General features: G+C 50.5%; 10 protein-coding genes across 10 annotated transcripts; 6 read left to right on the top strand and 4 right to left on the bottom strand.

Annotated features, from left to right (window-relative positions):
- Positions 1-434: 434 nt before the first annotated feature.
- On the bottom strand, positions 435-893 carry BJX67DRAFT_352744 (uncharacterized protein). The gene has a single exon (XM_071029063.1). It carries the CDS (start codon positions 778-780, stop codon positions 604-606), a length of 177 nt encoding a protein of 58 aa, XP_070886617.1. The 5' UTR covers positions 781-893; the 3' UTR covers positions 435-603.
- A 1614-nt stretch (positions 894-2507) lies between these two features.
- Positions 2508-3008, top strand: BJX67DRAFT_352743 (uncharacterized protein). Its single transcript, XM_071029062.1, has one exon. The coding sequence runs from the start codon at positions 2724-2726 to the stop codon at positions 2904-2906; it is 183 nt and encodes a 60-aa protein (XP_070886616.1). The 5' UTR covers positions 2508-2723; the 3' UTR covers positions 2907-3008.
- Positions 3009-3850: 842 nt separating this feature from the next.
- Positions 3851-4876, top strand: BJX67DRAFT_352742 (SGNH/GDSL hydrolase family protein). The gene is made up of 2 exons (XM_071029061.1): positions 3851-4077; positions 4125-4876. The coding sequence occupies exons 1-2, from the start codon at positions 3945-3947 to the stop codon at positions 4796-4798; spliced, it is 807 nt and encodes a 268-aa protein (XP_070886615.1). The 5' UTR covers positions 3851-3944; the 3' UTR covers positions 4799-4876.
- A 1548-nt stretch (positions 4877-6424) lies between these two features.
- BJX67DRAFT_380982 (uncharacterized protein) lies at positions 6425-6778 on the top strand (the record flags this gene model as incomplete). Its single annotated transcript, XM_071032921.1, has 1 exon — positions 6425-6778. One exon carries the CDS (start codon positions 6425-6427, stop codon positions 6776-6778), a length of 354 nt encoding a protein of 117 aa, XP_070886614.1.
- A 680-nt stretch (positions 6779-7458) lies between these two features.
- BJX67DRAFT_380981 (uncharacterized protein) lies at positions 7459-7950 on the top strand (the record flags this gene model as incomplete). The annotated part of the gene is made up of 1 exon (XM_071032920.1): positions 7459-7950. The coding sequence occupies one exon, from the start codon at positions 7459-7461 to the stop codon at positions 7948-7950; it is 492 nt and encodes a 163-aa protein (XP_070886613.1).
- A 1286-nt stretch (positions 7951-9236) lies between these two features.
- Positions 9237-11431, bottom strand: BJX67DRAFT_80902 (uncharacterized protein). The gene is made up of 8 exons (XM_071035482.1): positions 11344-11431; positions 10943-11262; positions 10850-10881; positions 10536-10780; positions 10203-10480; positions 9823-10119; positions 9610-9741; positions 9237-9524 (listed from the first exon to the last, which is right to left on the bottom strand). The coding sequence occupies exons 2-8, from the start codon at positions 11228-11230 to the stop codon at positions 9342-9344; spliced, it is 1455 nt and encodes a 484-aa protein (XP_070886612.1). The 5' UTR covers positions 11231-11262; positions 11344-11431; the 3' UTR covers positions 9237-9341.
- Positions 11432-12685: 1254 nt separating this feature from the next.
- On the top strand, positions 12686-14404 carry BJX67DRAFT_80917 (uncharacterized protein). The gene is made up of 3 exons (XM_071035483.1): positions 12686-12830; positions 12886-12951; positions 12998-14404. The coding sequence occupies exons 1-3, from the start codon at positions 12765-12767 to the stop codon at positions 14294-14296; spliced, it is 1431 nt and encodes a 476-aa protein (XP_070886611.1). The 5' UTR covers positions 12686-12764; the 3' UTR covers positions 14297-14404.
- Positions 14405-14748: 344 nt separating this feature from the next.
- Positions 14749-16531, bottom strand: BJX67DRAFT_352732 (uncharacterized protein). The gene is made up of 2 exons (XM_071029060.1): positions 15748-16531; positions 14749-15671 (listed from the first exon to the last, which is right to left on the bottom strand). Exons 1-2 carry the CDS (start codon positions 16302-16304, stop codon positions 15113-15115), a joined length of 1116 nt encoding a protein of 371 aa, XP_070886610.1. The 5' UTR covers positions 16305-16531; the 3' UTR covers positions 14749-15112.
- Positions 16532-16552: 21 nt separating this feature from the next.
- BJX67DRAFT_80780 (putative extracelular serine carboxypeptidase) lies at positions 16553-18438 on the bottom strand. Its single transcript, XM_071035481.1, has one exon. It carries the CDS (start codon positions 18305-18307, stop codon positions 16739-16741), a length of 1569 nt encoding a protein of 522 aa, XP_070886609.1. The 5' UTR covers positions 18308-18438; the 3' UTR covers positions 16553-16738.
- Positions 18439-18968: 530 nt separating this feature from the next.
- Positions 18969-24865, top strand: BJX67DRAFT_371948 (sulfatase domain protein; the record flags this gene model as incomplete). Its single annotated transcript, XM_071031171.1, has 7 exons — positions 18969-19044; positions 19092-19211; positions 19264-19662; positions 19713-20348; positions 20393-20796; positions 21990-22291; positions 22366-24865. 7 exons carry the CDS (start codon positions 18969-18971, stop codon positions 24863-24865), a joined length of 4437 nt encoding a protein of 1478 aa, XP_070886608.1.
- Positions 24866-24926: the final 61 nt, after the last annotated feature.

Here is a 24926-nt window from a genome sequence, read left to right as displayed (position 1 = left end):
AAGTAGTTAAAAAAAGAAAAAAGCAGGACAAGAAGACCTACCTCCTCATAGTCAGGCAGCTCGAGGCGACCTGCTTCAACTTCGCGAAGATACCACTGGTACCACTTCTAAAGCAACAAATTAGCAGTTAAAAAGCGGAAAAAAGCGATTATATTGAAAAGGGGGCTTGAAATAATGATTATTAAGAAGTTTTGAAGCGCTTTACTTACGTTTTTAGCGAGTGCTGCCATCGTGAAGTTGATGGTAAGTGTTTTGAAAGAGGTGGTGTGGTTCGAAATTTTCCTGAAGCCAGATTGTGGGTCACATGAGCGCCAAGCCACTTACTAATCATTTTCGTGGGGCGCGACCGAAAATTCGAGGCTTAGCGAGCTGCAACCTGCAAGGTGGATGTGGAGGGCCACAGCCCACCTGAGAATTGCTCAAGCTCAGCATACCCTCAACACGTGATGCTAGGACCATTATAAGCTATTTTGACTTGGGCGACTGAATTAACAGCCCTAACTGACCTGGAACCACAAGGCGGATTCCTTGAAAGATGTGAAGCCCACTTCAAGCTGGCCATTATTGTCCAAAGTGAGATAGACAACAGTGCTAGCAGAACAGTCAAGTATACATGCTCTTAATATGCTCTGGTTTTCCAAATTCTTCCACAAACTTCTTGTTTGACTGTGCCGGCATTTCCAATTGTTTGTTACTCATCCGCTCTCCATCCACCATAGCCAGTGCATGTGCGATTGAGGTCAGGGTTTGAAGCGGGTTCACACGGTCAACGGGAGGCATTCATACACACCAGTCGGGGGCTTACCTCTCGTCCGTTCAAACAACCATATTTCGAGTACGTTGTTATCATGTCAGTCCGTGTGAGTTGTATATGTGACATGCTGTCAAACAGGAAAAGCATAGAATAATGAATCTCAAGGCTTCAATACCAGACCTCTTGCAATTAGATAAAGAGGCCCAAATTTTCTTCGGGGAATTATCGAAACATGACCTTCCAAAAGCTGGACTCTCTATCATCAGTACACAGAGTTAGCAAATACTCCGAAATAGAGAAATTACTTGAGCATGGACTCCTAACCATGGCCCAGTTTCCCCTTGCGTACCTCCAGTTAGATGTAGTTGAATTCTATGGGTTTTTGTGCCTGAATCATGGTATCCCCAGCCCTAACAAGGACGTTTCAAGAGCTTAAGGCAATAGAGGAAGGACATAACGGCTGCTACCCAGATAAAGGTATCTATGACAGGACGCTGCAGATAATTCCAGCTAAAGAAAGCATCAAAGAGTGATATCTCTTCTCCGCGACAAAGGACCAAAGGACACTACTCTGAAGACAAGATGAAACATAACCCAATTATCACAAGCGCAAAATCAAAGCCACTGTCATTTGTAAAATGTCAGCACGAGAAACAAAGACACAGATACTAGATAAACCTCCGACTCTAACCCATCCTTACCACTCTTACCACCCATCCCACCACCCAGCCTCATCTTGGAAAAGACAATATCATGGACACCAGCATTCAATCACGAGCCGCATCAACCTTTAGATCTCTGGCATCCACGACAATTGAACTCGTCAAGACCCTGGTCGCATTCATGCTAACTCTGTCGACGACGGCGCCAATGCCCCGCGCAGTGAGGATGGCACTGACCGGTGTGTCAATGGTAATTTTGCAAATGATAATGCTCTCTAGGGTTATCCAGTATGTGTCCATGCGCTGGGTGAGGACCTCTGCAGCACCGCCGGAGACTCCTCCGATGGCGAGGCCGCTTGGGGTCAGGGCGAGGATGAGGCCGAGTTTGAGCTGGGTGGGTTGAGGGGGTGATGTGGTGGTGGCAATAAAGATATTAGGACAGAATGATATGTGGCTTACTGGTATTTCTTATCCAAATGGCTGATCAGACAAAGAATAGTAGATGAAATAGTAGAGACAGCAGAACAAGGGCTAGAGCTGTTATGTGCAATTAGCCTGGGTGTATGCCTAGCGAGACTCCTCTCAAGGCGCAGGTATTATGTTTTAGGTTTCAACTTCATGCTTTGTGGGTCTTTGATCTTTGGGTCTTTGGTGTCTCCTCTGGAGAGAGACGTCAATTGCTTTATTGCCTGTTCCTTCATGCTATGAAGGAGATATAAAAATGTTGGGGCACCATCTCACAGAAGACAAAGACTAAACAGATACATTGTCAGCGACAAAGGGTCAGAGAATCACGGCATTGTCAAGCGTAAAGAAAACAATGATATAGATCCTGCTTTGACACCACAGCAAGGTATATAATCCCCCATACTACCCTATACAATGTGCCAATTCTCAGACTCAACCTCATCTTACTAACAGTTTGCTCCTCCCCCTGATCTATATACTAACTAACGATGTCTAATACCAGCGAAATCTGGGTATACCGTGCCCCCACCACCGGCACTGCCACATATATGTCCGCCGGTTTCGAGGATGACCACACGGTCAACGAGTACGAAACCCTCGTGCGAACCTCCAACACCAACCCCGTCATCGGCCAACGCGCCCACGGCTTCGCGCAAACCGCCGAATGGTTCGCGAAATCCACCACGGGAACCGTAACCAGCGTCGTCAACTTCACCAAACTGGTCATCGTGACCCCCGCCGAACCCGAAGACATCGACGGCCTTTACCCAGTGAACCTGGAGGAATTGATAGCGCTCAAGGACGGACAGGGCTTTGCTGGTGAGTACAGCATTGGTGATATGGCGCAGGGTGTCTGGATATCGGCAGATGGGATTGCGAAGTTTGGGACTGGGGTTGTCACCCATATCTTTGAAAATGCGGCCTTGCTGAGTGTGGATACAGATTTGATTCCGAATGAAGTTGAGACGAGCTGGGGGAGGCATTTGGGGAATGGGACCCATCCTGCGCTTGGGTTTCGCTAACTCTTAGGTTCTTGCTGGGCGGAAGCATGACCATTAGAGACAGGTGAGTGATTATTTACTTGTTTTGGTAGACTAATATGTGAATGCTATTGTGATTTGATATGAGAATGCCAGGCCAGTATTTTTGAAGACATCACGAGTCATATAGTCCTGCTCTCGGCGAAAGACACTTTTCGCCGATAGCCACCGAAACTTTACGTAAGGATTGAAAGAGCACTTAATACCCTATAAGCATTAGAGTAAAAGAGAATTTTCCTGCTTCTAAGGAGCAGCCTTCTCTCTGTATTGTTAGATGTGTAAGTATCCAGAACTGGAGAAATCTGCACCCGCGCCAGGAAAACAATAAGTATCGACCAAACCATAGAAGACAAAAGTTGCTCTTAACGGGGAAAACGCCTCTGAGGCCCGAAAATAGCTTCAGGAGACATCCCAGTAAGCTTTTCATAGATCAACGGATCTGCCCCCAATCCAAAAAATATCAGCCAAGTACACTCATCCGGCCAGAGCTTGTCGAGCAGGGATGGATTCGTCGTCAATCGCAGTATCCGACTCCGACAATATCTGTGATTTTTCGAAACATCAGGGGTTGGAGAGTGCTCCGGTCCGTCATTTTGGTGAAAGTGCCTTTCACGCTGTGCCCAGCATTCTATATCTATAACTGTAGCCCTAAAACGCTGGCGACACACCAACTTCTGTTGCGCTTCAAGTGGGTAATGATATGAAGTGCACGCTGGAGCGTCGCCGGACATTTTTGCCATGGACGTTACAATTTACCCCCCGACTTAAATCTCTACACGAAGCTCTACCTCATCCTGCTTCATCGGGCCTTGATAAGAAGCTGTGGTGGGGTTAACTTCCTCCAGTGACGCAGGCACTTCGGAGTTTCGCAAATACGCCGAGACTTGGCCCTCGTATTCGCCTCCAAACTTCGCACCAAATCGTAGCTGGAATGCTACGGATAAATCTCTCAACCGCGCGTGTAGAGCTCGTAATTGCCTTTTTTTCACTGCAGCATGCAATAATCCACTACCCGATACAATGCTGCTGTCTTCGTTATCTCCTCGACTGCAGGCGAGTTCTTCACGTCTAGCCGTCGTGTTACGCCACCACCCGCAGCCGAAATACCCGCCCGCCGCAATGGCCTCCCATTATTCATCCCCCACCAGTCGTGGTAAGTTCGCACCTTACCTCCAGATACTAAAAGCTAATCTCACCTAGATCAATCTCCATCACCTCTGACTGGCATCCCCCTCCGCCTCATGCCCCTCGGAGGCTCCATCACGCAGGGGGTCGGCTCTTCCGATTCCAACGGGTACAGAAAGCACCTCTTCGACCTCCTCCAGTCTTCAGGATGCAACATTGACATGGTCGGCTCTCGGAAGACGGGCTCTATGGCCTCGAACTCGCACGAGGGCTGGCGCGGGTTCCGACTCGACGAGATCGAGAGGAAAGCCAGAAGATCTGTACCCGTATTGCAGCCGGATCTTTTCACCGTTAATGCGGGGTCCAATGATTGTCTGCAGAGATTTGAGATTGATGTCTTTGGGGAGCGGATGGGTGCGTTGCTTGCGTATTTGTGGTTGGTGGCGCCGCGGTCTACGGTTATCTTGTCGACGTTAGTGATTAATGCGGATGGGGGGACGGATGAGGTGGTGAGACGTGTTAATGAACAGATTAGGGAGGTAGTTACGAGAGAGGCTGCGGCTGGGAAGAGAATTGTACTAGCCGATATGTATTCCAAGGATGGGCCGGGGCTTGAGGACTTGGGAGCTGATGGAACGCATCCGGACGACGTGGGATACGAGAAGATGGCTCGAATTTGGTTTGACAGCATTCACCGAGCTGCGGTGAGTGGATTCTTTATATCTCACCATCAGACAAGCAACCAATAGAATCTATACCTTATAGAGCATTAGTGTGGGCGGATAGAGCAATGAAGCTGATATAAGTATTATTTCCCAGGCAAGGGGTTCTTTGTATCTATTGTCTCTGTACGTTCGAAGCAAATGGCGTTGTTTTCCGAGCTTGAAGTTCATTCTTTGAATATCCCATGCATAAACAATGGCGACGCTCCAACTTCATTGTTTGTATGGAGGAGAGGCTCTAGCAACCCGTCAAAGACATTGTCAGGCACCAACAACCAAAGCAGCAAAGAGATCATCAAACAAAGAAGTCCGGGGTATAAATACACAATCAGTCCCTTTCAATCACATTACCTACTGACCAACAAGTCGAAAGCTCATCTACTATCTCATCCTAACAACCCCACAGACAACATCATGTCCACCATCAGCCCTACTCCCAACAACACCAACCCCTCCATCAACATCACCGACACCAATATGACAACCAAACCCGCCATACCCCCGAACCCAGAACCTCCCACCCCCAAACCCCGCTGGATCTTCTACACCTCATCCAAACCCACCCCGGCCCTCGGCACCCGCGCCCGCGGCTACTGCGAGCTCGAATCCGGCCACATCTTCTCAACCTGGGGTCGCGCCCTCGAAGCCACACGGCTGGCGCGCGTCGTCATCGTCGTCCCCATCCCCGACAAAAAGGATATGCTTGTCCCCACGACCCGGCCCGATATGGTCTCGACGACACGCGCGGATGGCCCGCCGCCTGAAGTCGGGTCTGAGGCGGAGGGGTTCTGGGAGCCGGATCCGGAGATGGGCTCGTCGGTTGTGTGCTATGGGATTGGGACGGTTGTTGCGGTCTACGAGGATGTCACTGTGTTTCTTGTTGCGAGGGCGGGGGGCGCTGTTCATCCGAAGAGTGGGTTTTTGAGTGTGATGTTGCCGGTGTGAGCGGGGAATCAAGAAAGGAGCTAGAATGTTGATTGTTTAGAAGAGCCTCGTTATTATAGAGATTTGTTGAATGGATTTCTGATTTGAAGTTGTATAACCTTGATTCCCTGAAGAATATAACAGGAGTAGATACCGAATAAAAACCACCTGGTTGCGCAGATGGGTCAATATAGTGGTCTTAACAAAGTGAGTAGCATATGTTGCTCCGTAGCCCCCCGTATTATCAGCAAAGGGCTATCAAATTAGGGTTATTTCCTGTGTAGCTGTTTTTGGATCATAGGAAATCCAAACTTCGTGGTAAAATATGGAACCTGATCTTGAATATACCACGCATTCCACCCTCAAGTATGACAAGCAACATACATATTCAAGACTTGCTCCCTTGTTATGCCAGTGTTCTTGTGCCAGATAAAGCAACAGTTCATAAAGCACTCTTGACCAGGTAAAGAGAGAAGCGGTAAACAACGAGGTGGCAAGAATGACCATTGTTAACATAGAAAGAAGCTACAAAGACTGCAACACTTTCTCCCAGAACAAAGACTTGAAATGATACACTTGAATTCGAAAGGAAAGCAGGCAGAGGTAGAAAAGTATAAATACCCTCCCCCAATCCTACTTTCTAGAGTACCATCTCGTCCCATCACCATCTAAACCAACAACAACACCTTAATCAATTATATCTACACACATTCAATCACCAGCCTCATCATGACTTCCTTCATCTACCAGGCAAAAGCCCCCACCCCAGGCCAGCAAGCCTCCGGCTTGACCGAAAACACCGACGGCTCCCTTTCCATAAGCACCGGAAAGGTGGTTGAGGTCATGGACATGCCTAGAGTCGTGCTTGTTGCCCCGGCTCGAGGCCAGAGCACTGCAGACTTTAACCGTCTAACCTACAACCGTCTCAAGACTATACGCGATAACGCGGACGCGTCTGCACCGCGCCCTGCTGTGGGCCAGGAGCGCTATGGCATCTGGCAGGGTCCTGATGGTGTTGTCAGCGCGGGTTTGGGGGTTGTGACTTGGGTGGGTGATCATGTGGCTATTGCTATTGTGGAGTGAGATATTTGAGGGTGATTGCGGTTGGTGCTATTGTTTGATAGACTCGGTTTTGCCTGGGAACGGCTATAAAATCATTAAATTGAACAAAAATATATTTATTGATAGTTGGTTGCATTTCTTAGCTTGCAATAGTGCATAAATAGATTCAGTTTTGCTATGATATCTTAGATTACCGTAATTCTGTTGTACCTCAGAGAAATGTTTCTCGGGAGAAAAAATTGGCAATATAACCACTGGCAGTAGATGGTATATTAACCCCCTATATTTTTATGACAGCCCTGTCTCGTGTCCTATATATCAACTCGTCGTATATCTCGAGCCGGCAGGCTCGATTCTCGATAGACAACTGGTGCAACTCGATGTTTTAGTGGCCATGTGGATAAACAAAGCCGAGATATAAAGATATGCTCTTTGCATACAATACAAGAAGTATGCACAGATTCCTTGTTCCAACAATGGTCATTATCTACTATCAAAGACAAAAAAGTGAGACAAAGGACAGAAGATACAAAGCCCTTCTTTACCAGAAACACAAAGAGACATCTGTATTCAAATACAAAGACATACAAGATATAAAAACACCAATCCCCCTGGATATAACAGACTATCACCACTGACTTGATATCCAACAACCTCAACCAAATCAGAAACCAACCAATCTCGCTAATCCAGCCAACAAAATGAACCCCTCAACCTCCAAGCTCAACACACCCCTCTTCTACGAAAACCGCCCCCCCGGCCCGATCGGCACCCCAGCCCGCCCCCACCCGCCAGCACCAGGAACACCGCACACCCTCGGCCTCTCCGAAACCGCTGACGCCCTCCTCTACGAAACAACCGGCAAAGTCCTACGAATCGTCCCCTGCAAGCGGCTAATCGAAGTCTGCCCCACGACGACGGGGCAAGCGCGCGCATTCATCCCCGCGAACTCTGCGGATTTCCTGCTAGCCGTCATGGAGACGCAGTGGGGGGCGAATGTTGTTCCGCCTGTTGTGGGGGCTGTGGCGAGGGGGTTTTGTAAGGGGGTGGATGGGAGCGTGAGGTTTGGGATGGGGGAAGTAGTGAGGGTTTGGGAGGATTTTGAGGTTTGTTTTGTGGATCCTGATTCTGAGTCTCGTTCTGACAAGAAGAAGGGGGGCTCGAAGAGGGTGAGGTTTGATTTGAGTGAGTGAGTGATGATGCTGATGCTAATGCTAATACATCTTACCTGGTTTAGATGCTTTGGATAGAGGGTTTTTTTTCGGGGTTTGAGGTTAGTTTCCTGTTTGTTTTGTTTGCTGACATCTAGCTAGGTTGATGATATTAACTTAGAAGATGGTTTGACATTTAATTATATTCATTTTTAATTTGCGGGCAGTTTAGGTCCCAGTACCACTTATGGAAGGTTGCTGGGCCCACCTGGGCAGGACAAGTACAGTAACCAAGATGCTGCAGATTTGGAATTAAGCTGCTTTCACACAAAGACGTCCATTCTCTGAGGACATTAGTTACTCAATTGTGAAAAGGCATTATGCGCAAGTCATTCCTTTACAACTCCAAACCACATTGCTATCAACATGCATGGAAGCTTCTACCTCTCTTACCCGTTTACCACACAGGCAGATTTCCTTGATCTATCTCAGAACTTCAACTTCAGCCCTGCCGTAGGTTGAGGGAAACGCCTTGCATTTGCATCAACCTGTCGCTGACTCGCCGAGCTGCAGATACGGCGTGATTAGGGCTTTGGATTTACACACCTTGCACCGTGCCTAGCTCATCAGCTAATGAGGCTAGCATGTTATACACCGCAGTTTGGACCTTGGAAACCAGGGTCCGCGTTGTATAGAAAGACTCAGAAATAGAAATACAGAGAGAAAACTCTAGATGAAACCCGGCAAACCAGCAAATTCTGCGGTAGCCTTAGGCCACCAGCCCTATCTTTGCCATGAGTGGGTACCTTGAGGATAAATTGGCAGCATGGAGCAGGTAGTCCACGATGCTGGACATTGTGCCACACCCGCTCCTTTCGAGTGTTGCTTGTTGAAGAAGCACTGGAAGGCATCATTACTTCCAATCTCCAATGCGTCTACAGATAGATATGCCCATTTCCTGCCATAAGCCTCAGAGTAACACACAGCACAGCTAAGTGATAAATCTCTAGAGATAGCTAACCAGTGGTCAAGTCAGTCCTAAAAGAGATATGTGAGCCAGGATTGTGCCTTCAAGAAATCTTATCACAGATAGCACAAGCTTGTTCAAGATGATGCACCCTGAAAAGGAAGACCGCTCTATAGATGCTTCGCTATCGATCATCTATCAGCGACAGAGATCTGTTGGTTTGCTAACCGAGGACGCCTAAACCAGGCTATCACCCAAGGTATGAAAAAAGAGGAGAAATTACTGGAGTCGATTGGGCCAGTCGAGGACCGCCTGCTAATTTTCTATGAATAAACTAACCGAAAAGTGCACATCACACCCCTTGAGAGACTAATATGGAAGGATTGAATTGGATTTCCAGCTTACCTCTATGAAACATCTCTTCTCTGGTATGAGACAGAAAATTGCCAAAAGTTCCTCATCACGCTCACATACCCTCTGCAGCTTGCTTCTGCCACCGTCCCCATAGCCAAGATATCACTATGGCGAAGATTATAAACACAATGGACACACGGAGTTCTTGATCAATTTTCAGCGTCAAGTTCTGCCTCCCGCTTGGGCCCTCATTGATGTTTGTTCTAATCCAAACTAATAGGGTGCTAAACTCGGACTATATGTGGAGCAGGTTAGCATTCAATATTCAGTAAGATATCCTATTTGGGACTATCGTAACACCATTGCAAGGAGAAACACACCTTTACCAGTTGCAGATGTGAACAACACGTAGCTAATATAGTCGCGACATGTCTTTGAATGACTCTGTAAGTGACTGAAAGCATGTTCTCGGTCTCGACTGCGCCATGGTGTTTTGGAGTGTTGCTGAACATCTAAAGGATAAGTAATGGAGGTTAGCTCTTATCAAAGCCTAAACGAGGACAGAAATAGGCAATCAGAGAGGCTCTATGTACCATCAATCTGATGTTTTCCGAGAGGACCAGCAGCTTATCTGTGGTTTTCACGTGTAGCTGCACCTCGTTGGTCAGGATCTGAATTTCATGCTGAAAGCCAGTATGAACGGATGCGGAGAGGTTGGCCTTCTCAACGAGCACGTTCTCATGTCTCGAAACTGTTGCGAGTGTGTTAAGGGTAGATGTGAGTACTGCGTGGCTGTGGTGTAATCTCTCCTGCAAAGGTTCTAGCTGTTCGTTTACAGAAGCATTAATCTCGCCTTCGGCGCCATGTTTGGTAGTGGAAACTTCTTCATTCTGTATCGGTCAAGAAAACAAAGGCTGTCAATAACTTGTATCCTTGGCAGGTATAAATACAACTTGAGGCGGGTTATACATACCAATTCATCCAAGTTGCAGGCTATGTGGGCTAAGTAAGCCCTCCAACATGCGATGGAGGCATCTAGATATCGGATATGAAGGCTCATAGGATGAGTTGTGGTAAACAATTTACCAGGTTTGAATCTTTTAGAGAACAAAAGTGGGGTTTGAATAATGATCCAGCATGACCGATTTGACGCAAAGCAATATTTGTGGTAGAGAACTGAATGCCGGCTTGACCAAGGACCATCAATCATAGGGCCATCGTGTTCAAAGTGAAAGACGTTGTAACAGAGCTCTGGGATGAGAGATAGTCAGTTTTTTGTCATAGCCACTCTGGTTGTGATGCCCACCTGCCGCTAGCCAGTCTTGCCCCGCCTTCCCTTTGCTATTATTGAAACCCGACTCTTTGCTGATGCTAGTCGAAGAGAATCGGCTATAGCAAGCCATGAAATTTTCGTCGGAAGATGGCCGCTTGCTCCCAAGGCCCGTAACAAGCTTTAGGTAAAAGGGTGAAACCTGATTTAATGCGCAGATGGCGTGGAACATTTCAAGCGTTACCTGTATCTCACCCAAAGCGGCAAACCCGTCTAACATTCTAAGACGGTCCATAGATCGTGTCAAAGCCAATATCCCACCACTCCCCAATAAGTGTGTAGGTACTTACACTAATCTTGAAGAGCCACACTGCATATTGCGCTAGGGCGCCAACAAGCACAATTATCAGCATCCAGACCATGTGAGGAGCCAAGGTACCTACGGTGATGAGGTCATTGAGATGACCGATATCCCAGGCGTGACTCTCTCCCCATCTTTCGTCGGCTAGTGGATCTGCTGCAGATCTCGATGGAGAAGCCCCTTCTGGAAGATGTATCACATCACGTATCCCCGCCTGACTACGGAGAGAGGATGTGAGAAAGAGATCAGCGGCAATTGTTTTGAATTCGGCCCAACTCTGCTCAAAAGCGAATTCATCCTCTGCGTGCGGACAAAACTTGAACGCGTCTGGATTTACAGTAGTATCGGTGAGATCCTCTGATGATTTCATGCTAAGCTGTTGGGGGCATCGGCCCCTTCAGCCTTTCTGATAGGTGTCAGTCCTGCTTGACGTAGAATTATGAAACGGACAGCTTGGCTGCTTTGGGGGCCAATGAGGTGCGCGTATCTTGACAAATATTTGCTTCAGGCAGTCCAACTTTATACAGAGACAATGTTTGTTGCTGATAGCTAGAGAATTTGCAAATATAACTATAGCAAGTTTGCTCTCAACAAAACGCTGTGCTGCAACCTGTCTCGAATTCTCAGGTGACAACGATTGGGCAGGAAAATACGAGGGGGTGAGTACATAAGCAACGACACTGCCACGGCAGGAAAAGGCAGGCATCAGCCTCGATGTCAGTTGATCTTGCTTGCGCATCCATGTCTTGGGATCCTGCTAGAAGATATTGGCAGGAACCCATTCTTGACCTGTTTTCATCTTTCTGTAACTCCAACGATGTCCTTCACCAACTCCTTGTTCGAAAATCCTCGCATTTTCTTCAGTACACCTCCAGTGCAGGCAGACAACACTCCACCTCCCTCATACAACTTCATTACTCTGCTAGCAGTTATACAGCACTTTCAAGTCAGAATTATTCGCGTCACATGGCAGCCGAACAGAATTTTACTCGGTCGCGGGGGAACCAGCCAGATTAACCAGGCCGCAATGAACATGCAAACAAGCTTCGCGTTCAAGCGTGTTTCACTCAAAGATAAGCTTGATGAAGACAAAAGTGAGATATTCCGACGCCTTATCAATGAGATTATGGTGCTACGCCATCCTGCCCTGCTCAACCATCCCCACATCCTCGATTTACAGGGGATATGCTGGGACATTACTGAGAGTGATGCGAAGATAACACCACATGACCTAGTAAACTCGGAGCAGGAAGTGTGGCCTGTCCTTATCTTTGAAACGTCACATTTTGGTGACTTATATCAGTTCGCTCGACAAACTGTTGGACGTGAACTTGGACTCAAGGACCGTTTAAAGATGTGCCTAGAGATTGGTGGGGCTATCTCACATATGCAGTCTTTTTGTAAGTCTCCCACCGTGTTGTGCGGCTGAGATAACCATTCTATAGCGGTCATCCATGGAGATATAAAGCCACAGAATATACTGGTCTTCAAGAACGATGATCATTCATTTACACCCAAGGTTGCAGATTTTGGGTTCTCCATAGTGCATCCTCATAATGATGCTAGACTCATGCTACCCCTTTCCTGGCCATGGTATGCACCAGAGATCGATGAATATCCGAACTTTACACCTGAAGGAGCTGCTAAAGCAGATGTGTTCTCATTCGGGTTGTTGTGTCTGTGGTTCATCTTTGAAAAATACATTTCTGGTGTACTGCTCCTCCCGCAGGCGGCGCGAACACTAGGCGCCGTTAAAAGCTACGACAAATCAAGTGCGGAGTTGGGGCTTCTTCAACATCTGAAGAAGAAAGGAAACGGCGCCTTGGTGAACTTCGCCAAACAGCTCGTGGACGCCGCCAACGAGCTAAATACGGAGGAGAAACAGTTACTGCGTCATCTATTTAATGGATGCCTCGCCTGTGACCCAGAGAAGCGACACATTAATGTGCAGCACTCCCTCAACTACCAAGATACGCCCAAGTACGAGACTCCCAATCTCAACCTCACTACGATTAACCTTTTTACAGAGCTGAGTCGACAGTAACATCACCTATAACTGGAATACAATCTCCAGAGAGGTATAAATTCAAGGTGCAGCCCAGAAATTCGCTTTCACCGGCTTATCTAACTAATGTAGTTATTTACCACTCTAGGAAGCTTCTATGCGTCCGACTATAGGCTCCGAACTCATATTCTCAAGCAGCTGGAAACGATAGTCAAGAGGGATCCTGCCACTGGCCTATCCACGGAGTTAGCACTTTGTTACCGGCTTGGATTTGGGGGCATCGGGGCGCAAAATCAGCAATCTCTAGTCCCAATCCCAAAGGAACTAGGTCACGACAATCTGGAGGCCCTATTTCATTCACCATCTCCATATGGGGGGACATTATTAAACGAGCTGTCAGCTATGGGCCACGATCTGACAAATCTTGCTGAGCCTTACGATACCTACGACCGCTTGCGGCTAGCCGAGAAAGTTATCAAAGAGGAAATCAAGGTGTTGGAGCCGATCTTCAATGCGCCTTTTGCCATGCCAACGCTAATATTCTATCTTAAATTTACCTTGACATGCATACTTCGTGATTTAGGACAATTGGAAGAGGCCGGGAGGCTAGCGATTGTTAACACTGATTCGATTCAGAACTTTCGGGGGCAGGACCATATGGACACTCTCAGCAGCATGCGGGTTCTGGCAACGATATACATGGAGCAGGGCCAATTTGAGGAAGCTCAAGTAATTGTAGCCAAGGTTATTGAAGGCCAGCGGAGAACGTTGGGGGAAGAACACCCAGAGACTCTGAAAAGTTCGGAAGATTTGGCTATGATATATGTGCGTCAAGGTCGATATCGAGACGCAGAGAGCGTTCAAGTCAAAGTACTTGAGATCAACTGCCGGACCCTGGGGCAGGAGCACCCTCTTAGCTTGAGAAACCTGGCAAATTTGGCCATGGTTTATGGAAGTATGGAGGAGGAGGAGAAGGCTATAAACCTTTTGTCCAGCGTGGTGAAGACTCGACAGAGGATATTAGGAGAAGACCATCCGGATACTCTAAAGAGCTTGGGCAATTTAGCCATGATACACGTGTTTGGAGGGCGGCTGAACCAAGCTGAAAGGGTTTTGTCTTACGTTGTAAGGCAAGAACGGAGAATACTCGGCCCAGAGCACCCGGATTCTCTGAACGGTGCCGAAACCCTTGCATGGTTATGGAATGACCTAGGTCGGCATGCTGAGGCCTGGCAGCTGATGTCTTCATGCATCGATATCCGCAGGAAGATTTATGGACCGAGACATCCGGAGACTCGAGAAGACATAGAGTTACTAGAGTCATGGGCCCGGTCCTGGAATATCGCAAGGATCCAGATGTCATTGAGGATCCCATTACTAGTCCGTGGTTTTCCTGTTATCATCTGTATCATTTTTCTTTTGGTAAATTAAATTATTCCGCAGTCACCTATGCAAGGTCAATCGCGTCATATTTCGGATAGAATACTTGACGGGGAAGACGAAAAATGAGTATATAGCAGATCATCCAGACGGTGCAACCTATTTACGGTCATTACGGATTGTTAAGCGGCCCAGGCCAAGTATGGACATGAGTGTCTAGGATATCTTGAAGAGTACCGTGTGCACAAGCGAGCACACTAACTGCATCCCCGAAATCAACCCCCACCCCGCAATAAAATACTTTACCCACGAGACTGTGATATATGCATTAGTCTCGCATAGTGTGTATACTAGGAGTTCTCCTCACTGAATTGTGGAAGACGATGGATTTCATGGAGTGCCAAGACAAGGCTGAAATCTGATTGCCCCAGCAGTACGAATTTCATCTCGGAGTTATGCTTGTCAGCGTGGATTGACGGACTATTGCTTGATAATATCCCATCGACAATATTCAAGAGGCATAATTTACATGGATTGGTCGGGCAGAGCCTGGTCAGAATAACTATCGACCAAGGCTGTATGCAGGAGAACTCTCGCGACGAATAAAGGCAACGCCTCGAGCTACCAATCAACATACGAGCTGAGTCCATAACCTGCAGGATGTGAGATCGTCTCATCTCAAAGCACCAATCACTAGACTGGGAAATTTCCGCAACATATCCTTATCTCCATATCCAAGGATATTAATATGATTTGGTATCCAAATATTATAGGTGATGGGAGTGGTCAACCATCGGTGTGCTAGAGATCTATACTACTAGCCTGTTGTAAACATATGCCAAGTTCCTAGAATTGAATCAACTCTAATCAAGTTCTCGGCTTGTTTCGACCTAGTAAGCCTTTGAGAGAACTAAATTGCGGTTTCTCTGAGAATCTTGACCCTCGCCAACTTGTTTGCCTTTCACCTCGAAGCCCCCGCAGATGCCAGAGCATTCCCAGGGCACTTCCCATCACCATAGCCTCCATTCTAGAATTCATTCCCGGGGATACCAGAAGAACCCCTTCGCTATATGGAAGTGACAATGACGCTCCCACTCCAATATGATGGTATATCGCGACAATATCCAATGGGCTGGGGGGCACAGTTGATTGCCGCCACGCTGGAACACGAACAAGACTGTATCTCATCCGTCCGTCATGCTCGGGATGGATCTCCCACTGAAAAAAAGTTGTCTGTTTCTCCTCTTGGTCACTTGGAATTTGAAACTTGAAATAAGGCTGTTTGAACGTTCCATCTCGAGTTTGTAATGGTGGAACGGGATACCACGTTGACATTGGGAATCCCCTAGACATGCTGGTGATATGAGTGCCAGCCCTTGGGGTAAGGACAGCAGCGACGTCGTCGTTTGTTGTCCCCATAATCGTCCTAGTATTGAGTCAGCATCCTCATTATTTATATTACTTTGGTTTCTCGTCGGGTGGCCGACCGCCGTGGAACATACACCTCTAGTTCGTCTGTTGGCGCAAATCCTGATATGTAAGGGAACGGCTGCCGCAGAATCGATCCGACTACCGTGCCATTGACGTCGGCGGACCTCCTAAAATGTACTTCATACGCAAGCGGTTCCGAGGAGGGGCACGGTTTCGGCATCAGACCCAAGGCCACAACGTACTGGCTCGATCCAATTGGGACACCGCAAGTAGCTGCGGTGTACTGGGAACTTGTGTCATACACCAACAGGCTTGAAGCGTTGCTATCATGATAAGGGATATATAAAGCGCGGGATAGATGTGTCGGAGGCGCCGCAGAGAACTGGCGGTTGTTGAGAGCCGCACTCGAGATTTCATCCTGATTCGTGGAGGCGTAGACTGTCCATGGCGAAGTCATTTCGATAATAAGGCACGTGAATGCAAAGTCGTGATATGAACTGTGAGGTTTTTCCAGTTCGAATCTCTGGCAAGGAGAGGGCAGAGGCTTTGCTTTTGGTTCTTCCCTTTGAGGCTGTGCTCTTGGGGCTGAGGGGGCTTGTATAGTTCTTGGCGGCTTCATCCGCGACATGAATCCAGCTGGCAGTCTGAGGGGAATCAGGTCTGATGAAATGATTTTCCGAGATCCAACATGCCGCCTGAGGCAATGAAACGCGAGGATAAACAACCTGTTCTGTGTCTCAATGGTAAAAAGATAGCCCAATGGTGAAGTGACTACTAAGGGTATTTTTATATACTGTTCGCTTTAGAACCAATAGTCATGGACCCCCACAAAACCACCAGCATTTTCTCGACTTTACTGACACCGAGAGCCGGAATTGAAGGGAAGGGGCCTGTCCAAATACAGTTTCGTCCATGTCTACAGTCCCATAACCGTTGAAAACAAAATCCTCATGCTCCAATAACTCTTCCTCGAGAAGGCACCGTTGATACTAACGTCGATTCTTGTCTATGTACAGCACGCAACCTTATATCCACAACACAGCCACAACCCAGTCAGACAGGCTACAGCGAATCCTCCCTCCCATCCCGCCACTCCCTCAGCCACCCCCCAACAAACCGCACAATCTGCCTCTGCACATGCACGATCTCCCTCGGCGGCATAACCCCTCCACCCCGCTCCTCCGGCAGCCCATTCTGATCCCAATGGTGCACGGCCCCGCGAATCCCATCCCACACATGCTCCCCGGGGATATCAATCAGGATAAACGGCTCGCTATCCGTCGACTCTCTCCCCGGCAACCCCTGCGCGAGCGGGGTCGCGTCGCGCCAGGGGTCCGCGGCACCGCCGATAATAGCAACGCGCGGATACGAGAAGTTGAAGCCGCCGTGTTTATTTATGCGGTCGACGTCGGGCGGAGTCGTGATTCCGAAGTCTGACGAGCAGAAAGAGGATAGGTAGGGGATGTCGATGAGGCGCGAGAGTAAGGGGCGGATATGCGGTGGGACTGTGGCGCCGCCTTGGTAGTAGCCCCATTCTGTGCAGACCTGGTAGTTCCAGCTTGTGGTTGAGTCTTTTGGGAGGGAGTCCTTTGCGGCCTTGGTTGATTTTTTGGCGGTTTTGGATTCGATGAGGGAGGATGGGGTTGTGCCGTTTACGTAGCCGATTTGGTTGCGCAGCGAGGCGACGAGGGCCTTGTCGGTGGGATCGTAGCCCGCCGCGGAGAGGAGCTTGGGCAGCAGGGAGGTGTAGTTGTTTGGTGGGTAGAGCGGTTCCGGCGAGGTGATGTTGTCGCAGTAGTAGCGGAAGTCGTACGAGCCCACCGAAGGGTCCCAATTGCGGCCCTGGAAGCCGCCCAGCGGGTTTTGGAGGATGAAAGCGAAATCCGTGTTGTCGATGGCGGGGGAGACGCCGAATGCTGCCTGCAGCTGGGCGTGCAGCGCGGTGTTGTCGGGATTGTCGATGAGGATTCCATCCACGACGTCGGTCAGCGTCTGGATGGAGTCGATGCAGTCCGCCGGCGCATAGTTGCGGATCGGCTCGAAGTACTTCCAGTAGTCGACAACAGCGGCCGTAACGCCGGACGAGGACACGGCGCCCCAGAAGACATCCGGGTACACCTTGCGCAGGAAGGCGACCTGCGCACCGGCGTAGGAACCACCATAGGCGACCCAAGGCGTAGCTGGCGCAGTCAAGTCATGCGCCTCAAGGCCGGGGAAGACGATATTCTTCGCGAAATAAGCATGGTCGGCTAGCGACTGCTCAGTGGTCAGGAACCGGAGATTCTCAGCGGTCACCTCCTCGAACGGGTAGCTGGTCCCATAGTAGCGGTGCTCGAGAATCACCCCCAGACCATGGTAGGCTTTCGCGAGCTGAGTGACGATTCCCTGAGAGAGAAATTCGAATCGGTCCTCGCCGCTTGTTTCACCGGCTGCGATTACGAAGACAGGGCCTCCGGGGCGGTAATAGGAGGAATCGAACCAGTATCGCAGGTCGAAAACACCGTCAGAGTGCGGTTCGTACCGGGTTTCATTGTGGAAGTGGTCAATTGGGACGGAGAAGTTGTATGCCTTGTAGGGCGCGGCCTGGGTCAGGCACGCGAAGAGCGAGAGGGCCAGAAACGCAGGACGCATCGTGACGCCGCTGAGGAGAGAAGTGAGAGAAGAAGGGGAAGGGGAAGAGGAGACGAGAGACGAGGTTGCAGAAGATGTCAGCAATCGCGCAAGATCGTCTGCTTAGCCTCGCCTTAGCCTCGTTCAGGATACGAGACTGCCTATCACCAGTCGGCCCGGCCATGTTGCATCGCGTCAAGGGCTATCCACAAGCTGGAGTCGATGGTGTTCTTCGGGTTGTCGGCGAGGAGCGCTTGTTCACTCAGGCTGTCTGCTCAGAAATATGCTGGCACGTTCAAAATATACAATCGCTCGTTGGCCACGTATCGCCGCAGAATACATCGCAATTGGAAGTAAGAACGCAAGCGCTCATTATTGTTCCCAATGTGGTAACTCCATCTCAGGAACCTCAGGAACAGAAATATCTTGGCTCCGAATTAAACTATTTTTTCATTTCACGTTCACATGAATTCCAGCGGATCCATCTCTCTCTGTTGATTTCCAAGTGCCAAGCGACCTCCTCACTGTGGCTGCAGCCGAGGTTTGCAGATCCAGCGGGGAACCATCCACCCGAGGAGCGAACCCAGGCCTCCCGAGGTCCCATCTATGGGTTCTCTGCCCTCAAATTCTCGTCTGAACTCTCCCAAGATTTTCCTCGAAGAGCAAAAAGATCGGAAACAACATGGGGAGCAACCGCCCGGTCGGGAACCATGACTACACCCAGTCAACGGTGGTGATTATCGGTGCGGGGATCTCGGGTTGGTACACACCCCTTGCGCGCCTGAGGTGCTGGCTGACCGTGGAGGAATGTGCATGGCCATTGACCTTCTTCGCCGGAACCATCGAAACTTCGTCATTCTCGAAAAGGGCAGCTCGATCGGAGGGACCTGGAATGATAACAAGTATCCCGGGTGTGCATGCGATGGTACGTAGTCCCCCTCTCGCCGATGCTGGGAGTATCACGGTAACAGGCGCAGTCTGGAGCACGCTGTATAGTTACTCCTTCGAGCAGCGCGCGGAATGGACGCGAGAGTACCCCGGACAGGAAGAAATCCTGGCGTATCTGACCGGAATCGCGAGCAAATACGGCCTCTACCCGCACATCCGGTTCAACTCGACAGTCAAAGAGGCGAGATGGGACGGGAAAGACCGCCAGTGGAAGGTCCAGGTCAGCGTGTCGGGGTCCAAGGCGAGCGAGTACCACAGCGCGTACGAGCTGTCGGCAAATGTTCTCATCTCTGGGGTCGGACAGCTGAATCTGCCTCGATGGCCTGACATCCCCGGAATCGACGACTTTAAGGGCAAGAGCATGCACTCGGCGCGATGGGACTGGACGTATGACTTCGGCGGCAAACGCATCGCGGTGATTGGAAATGGTATTTCGCTCCCCGCCGCTGCTATTTGGTTGACGTTGCTAAGGTGTTAGGCGCAACCGCGGTCCAAATCGTCCCGGAGTTGGTGAAAACGGCGTCGCACGTGTCTGTATATCAACGGACACCCCAGTGGATCATTCCTCGGATGGACATGGCCGTCCACCCAGCGCAAAAGGCACTCCTAACGGTTCCGCTCCTCCGCCGATGCAAACGAGCGATCATGATGTACCTGCGCGAACAAACTCACGATGCCATCGTCAAGGGTGATTCCGCCATGTCGCAGCAGGTGCGAGACATGAGTAGAGGCTTATTGCGGAAGGGGCTCCCCGATAAGCCCGAGCTGTGGGATATCTTGACGCCCAACTATCCTCCGGGCTGCCGGCGTATCCTCTCCTCGGACGACTACTATCCCGCGCTGAACCTCGACCACGTGAAACTGGAGACAAGAGATATCCAGCGAATCACAGAGTCAGGAATTGAGACGGTGGATGGTGAAAATACCGAGTTCGACCTCATTGTGTATGCCACGGGCTTCCGCACGGTCGAGTTCCTGCACCCGATTAAAATGTACGGCGCACGGGGCCGTGAATTGTCAGAGATCTGGGATGGGGGTGCCACTGCGTACTACGGAGTGACTGTGGAAGACATGCCGAACTTTGGCCTCTTGTACGGGCCAAACACGAACCTGGGTGAGTCGACCATGGAATACATTTGAAGGGTCGCTAATGGACAGGCCACAACTCCATCATTTTGATGATTGAAGCGCAGAGCCGCTATCTCGCAGCACTGCTCGACCCAGTCATTCGGGGCAAAGAGTCAGGCCGGTCGATTGCATTCCAACTGCGAACCGAGATCGTGCAGGAGTTCAACCGCGATCTCCAGGAATGGCTGGCCAAGAGTACCTTTGCGGACCCTAGCTGCAAGAGTTGGTATAAAACAACTAGTGGTCGCATCACCAACAACTGGCCGGGGACAGTGGTCGAGTACCAGAAGGGCTTGTCAGAGGTGCGATGGAGCGACTATCTCATCGAAGGAGACGCAAATGAAGAGTTCGCTGGACAGAAGAAGGTGACACGCATTGGACATGTCGAGGAGATTTGGCCGATCAACAAATCAACACTCGCGCTGGGGCTGAGCGTGGCGTTGGCTGTGGGAGGATATTATTTCCAGGGGTCCAGGGTGAGGAGGCGGTAGTCTCAGAGTGACAACTCAGAGTAACCATGGTGAGACATGTGGGTTTGGCGTGTTTTTTTAGGCTGCCACATTTCCAGATTCCGTGAAAGTTCGATTCCTGAATTTGAAGCATTGTTCATGAAGAAATAAGGTGACGATGAGGCCTCTTCTCTGGCCGAGTCGAGTCAGGCCTCGAGAGTCCAGACCATTACAGGATTTGAGGAGAAGCAACCAGGCACAAGGGGCCCGGGGATGTTGAGCCTGGTGTTCTGGGCGTCTTGGCGGCTTGCTTGGTGCCTCCAAGTGGAGTAACAGATCCTGTCACAAACCACGAGAGGCGTGTCCCACAGGTGACTTCACAAGTTCCTGCGACCGTTCGGCGGGGGGATTGCATCATCACGAGTTAATCTCTCATCCTGGAGAGCGAAATCGTGATGGTCTTCAGTCTGAGTCTGCTTCAAGAGAGCAGTGAATGCGAGGGTTGCCAGCCTGACTGCCAGCCGCAGAAGCTGCGGGCCAATCACAGCCACGGCGCTGAAATCCGCCCACGAGGCTGAGAATTGGGGGCCGTGATTGGTGGGCGTGGGACGAAGGAATCCCGTTCGGGAAAGGCCGACCTTCCCCAAAGAGAAGGTGGTCACCTGCTCACGCTTGGATTCCAGAATCTCTCAGGCTCATCGCCTCACAATAATCGCTCACTCGACAGCAAACTGCCTCAAAGGAGGGGAGAGAGCCGGAGATTTTGTATCAGAAGAAGAGGTGGAGAGGCTGCACTGCCATGGCAGGGGTTGAAAACCCTGTCTCTGCCTCCGCCCCAATATGAACCTCGCTCGAGTTCCGAGATGGTTCTATAAATGGCTCCACACGGTGCCAATCAGGGTCCAGGCTTTTCTGCTCAAAGTTCCATCGTCAAACTGCGCGTTGCCGGCTGTTGGACACTCCACGTTTTGCGCTAGAAGGATGCGCCTCTGGTGGAGTGCTCGATTCACCACACCTCTTCTGGCTGGGGTCTGCCACTTTTTCTCTTCCCTCCAGCTTCTCTCCCTCCAGCTTCATCCTTTACCCTCCTCTTGCACTCACCTTCGAGTATGTCCCGCCGACGTCGTTGATTGGAGGCCGCGACGACCAAGATGAGATCCGTAACCCACAACGTCAAGCCCTTTCGCCGTTGCACCCCGATATGGAATCGTCTGCGGTCGTCGCCTGTTGACTTCTTTGACGCCTTCTGGAACTGGACGCGACGCTTCTTCTTCACACTCGGCTTTCTCGCTCTGTTCAGCGCCAAAACCGTCCACATTTACGCCCATCTACACTCCTTACCTGCCGCTAAGCTCTTCTTATGGTGCATCACTTTCTATACCCAGGATGTTGCCTTCACCATTTTCGTCCGTATTCTCACTCAAAAATTCCCATGGCGCTGGTTGGACGCCATTGCGGCGGTTTTTGTCATCCCATTCAGGTACGAAAGCCAAACGACAATGCAATGTTGAAACATGACATTACTGACATTTTCCTCTTTTTTTTCTCTCGTAGTCTGATGATGTCTGGGATGGCCTCTGCCAATATCTCATTCTACTTTACAGCCGGAGCAGAAATCAACTGGCGACAGGCCAAGTCCTTCCACAGCAATGCTGCTGCCATCCGAACACTGCTGACCGGGCTGACCGGGTTCTTGATTGTGGAGGCCGTCCTCGCTGCAATCTCCTGGTTCTTTGCCCCGGTCATCCACCGCATCGTTGGGGGGATCCTACATGTCCTTGCCGAACCGTTTAAGCTTCTGTTGAAGCCGCTGTACAATCGTCTATTCGCCTACGTTCGGAGCGTTCGTGGACGATACCAACCCCTTCCTGACCCCGAAATCTACGAGCAAATCGCTGCAAATGATTACGACGATTTTAAAAGTGATGATGAATCCGAGTACATGCTAAACACGTCGCAACCTCCACAACAGTCGTCGACGCCCGTCCCGCTCGGAAAGCGTCTGGCTGTTTGGCTGCCGTTATGCGTTTTGGCTGTTTTTCGCCTTGCTCGACCGCCGTATCCATCGTACATTTTCCTCTCGAGTGCGCTGCCGATGACCCCCTTCGCGGGAATGCACCGTCCGACGTTGTCAGAACAGGCTGGTAATATCCCGGATTATGTATGGCTTGAAGGTCAGACTGCTCTCGCCGAACCTCCCGCATGGGACTGGATGCCGCCAGACACTCTGCCTGGGTTTGAGGACTGGAAGGGCAATCGGCTGCATTATACTCCGTCCAAGGACCCGCTGCACTTGTCAAACCTGCAGGAGCCGGTTCTGGATCCGCTAAGGGCGGCTCTGTCAAGTGGAGATGTCAATATAAAGCATGTAATCCTGTTGAAGTTGGAAAGTACGAGGGGAGACGTCTTCCCTTTGCGGAATGGTTCGTTTATATGGGACAAAATTGTGGGTTCTTTCGATGGAAAGGAGATGCCAGAGAGCGCCGTTAAGACCGTCGCGAACCTGACCCGTACCGCAGAGTACTTGACCGGCTTCGACTCTGGATTCGATCAATACCGTGAAGGCAGGCGGAAGGCGTTCGGTGGGATCAGTGCACGCAACGGCTTCACGACTGGCACGTACACGATCAAGAGTTTGACTGGGACGCTGTGTGGCATCACGCCGCTCGTCGCTGACTTCAACCGCGAGTACAAATATCACATTTACCAGCCTTGTATGCCGCATGTAGTTAACGCGCTCAGCCACCAGAACGACATTACCGAAGAGGAGGACTACCGCACCTGGCCGTGGCATTCCATCTGGATGCAGTCGGTTACAGACGGATATGACCACCAAGACAAGCTGACGCCGAAATTGGGATTTGAGGACATCTACACTAAGGAGCGGATCGAGAAGCCGGACGCGAAGCACTATCCACTCAAGTACAAGGAGGTCAATTACTACGGGTACGCCGACACGGAGCTGGCGGACTACATCCGTGACGCGATTGACGACGCCGAGGCCAACCATCAGCGCCTCTTCCTCGGCCATCTGACTGGAACGACGCATCATCCGTGGGGGATGCCGAAAGGCGAGTACGAGAACATTTTGGGTCCCTCTTTCAAAGGGAAGAACAGCGATTTCAACAAGTACCTGAACACGATCGGGTTTGGCGATCGGTGGATCCGGCAGATCATGGACATTCTGGAAGAGAAGGGCGTTGCCAACGAGACGCTGCTGGTGATGGCAGGCGACCACGGCATATCGCTCCCCAACGACGGCGGAATTACCCCGTACAGCAACCCGCACATCGGCAGTTTCCACGTGCCGATTGTGCTCGCCCATCCCCAGCTCCCCGCAGTGGAAGTCACAGACCCTGTCATCTCACTGCAGATTGTCCCGACCATTCTAGACCTCCTGATCGAGTCCTCGTCGCTGGGCCCAAACACCACCGAAGCCGCCAAGGACATCCGCGGGCTCTACGAGGGCCAATCGTTGATCCGCCCGTTGTACCAGGAGTCCGACGGCATGGAAGACTGGCAGTTCAGCGTCATGAATACCGGCGGCTCGTGGCTCGCGGTCCGATCGGCCGCGATGCCGGCATGGCGCATTGTCGTCCCTTTGATTGACGATGTCGAATGGCGCTTCACAGACGTCGAAAAGGATCCCCAGGAGGAAAACCCGATAACGAGTTTCAGCTTCTACGACTTGACGGACGCGCTGTGGCAGCGATACGGGGATGAAAAGCGCAAGAAGCCCCACCACCACGACGACGATGACGAAGACGGCACGCAGAAGCACATCTTCCGTGACAACAACGCCCGTGGCTTCTCTGACCACCATCCACCTCCTCCGCATCCTCCTCACCACCCGCACGGCCCTCCGCTTCGTGTTCCTTCCGAGGGTCCAGGTCGCCATCCACCACCTCACCCTGCTATCGCCATCACTCCAGGGCGTCCTCAACCTGAGGACCGCCCGTGGGAACCTGAAGTCGTCCGCTGGGCACGCGACGCTGCGCACATGGCGGAGTGGTGGATTGCCGATAATCATCGCCGATATGAGTACAAAAAGTGATCTGAAACGCAAGCCCTTCACCCATTTATCCCCCCAACCCATCATCCAAACATCCCCTTCC

The sequence above is a fragment of the Aspergillus lucknowensis genome (assembly GCF_044049455.1).
Source record: "Aspergillus lucknowensis strain CBS 449.75 chromosome Unknown BJX67scaffold_18, whole genome shotgun sequence".
NCBI lineage: Eukaryota > Fungi > Ascomycota > Eurotiomycetes > Eurotiales > Aspergillaceae > Aspergillus > Aspergillus lucknowensis.
The sequence above is the reverse complement of the archived record's forward strand: the minus strand, read 5'-3'. Positions and strand labels throughout refer to the sequence as shown.

Excerpts from the sequence above, each read along its gene's own strand:
- BJX67DRAFT_352744 (XM_071029063.1), bottom strand. The coding sequence starts at position 780 with ATGCCTCCCGTTGACCGTGTGAACCCGCTTCAAACCCTGACCTCAATC.
- BJX67DRAFT_352743 (XM_071029062.1), top strand. The coding sequence starts at position 2,724 with ATGGCGCAGGGTGTCTGGATATCGGCAGATGGGATTGCGAAGTTTGGG.
- BJX67DRAFT_352742 (XM_071029061.1), top strand. The coding sequence starts at position 3,945 with ATGCTGCTGTCTTCGTTATCTCCTCGACTGCAGGCGAGTTCTTCACGT. Across the intron at positions 4,078-4,124 it reads TTCATCCCCCACCAGTCGTG|ATCAATCTCCATCACCTCTG; the intron begins GTAAGTTCGCAC and ends AATCTCACCTAG.
- BJX67DRAFT_80902 (XM_071035482.1), bottom strand. The coding sequence starts at position 11,230 with ATGAAATCATCAGAGGATCTCACCGATACTACTGTAAATCCAGACGCG. Across the intron at positions 10,481-10,535 it reads GCAAGACTGGCTAGCGGCAG|AGCTCTGTTACAACGTCTTT; the intron begins GTGGGCATCACA and ends CTCTCATCCCAG. Across the intron at positions 10,120-10,202 it reads CCTGCAACTTGGATGAATTG|AATGAAGAAGTTTCCACTAC; the intron begins GTATGTATAACC and ends TGACCGATACAG.
- BJX67DRAFT_80917 (XM_071035483.1), top strand. The coding sequence starts at position 12,765 with ATGGATGCCTCGCCTGTGACCCAGAGAAGCGACACATTAATGTGCAGC. Across the intron at positions 12,831-12,885 it reads GCACTCCCTCAACTACCAAG|AGAGCTGAGTCGACAGTAAC; the intron begins ATACGCCCAAGT and ends TAACCTTTTTAC. Across the intron at positions 12,952-12,997 it reads CAGAGAGGTATAAATTCAAG|TTATTTACCACTCTAGGAAG; the intron begins GTGCAGCCCAGA and ends TAACTAATGTAG.
- BJX67DRAFT_352732 (XM_071029060.1), bottom strand. The coding sequence starts at position 16,304 with ATGTCGCGGATGAAGCCGCCAAGAACTATACAAGCCCCCTCAGCCCCA. Across the intron at positions 15,672-15,747 it reads CCAACAGACGAACTAGAGGT|GACGATTATGGGGACAACAA; the intron begins GTATGTTCCACG and ends ACTCAATACTAG.
- BJX67DRAFT_80780 (XM_071035481.1), bottom strand. The coding sequence starts at position 18,307 with ATGCGTCCTGCGTTTCTGGCCCTCTCGCTCTTCGCGTGCCTGACCCAG.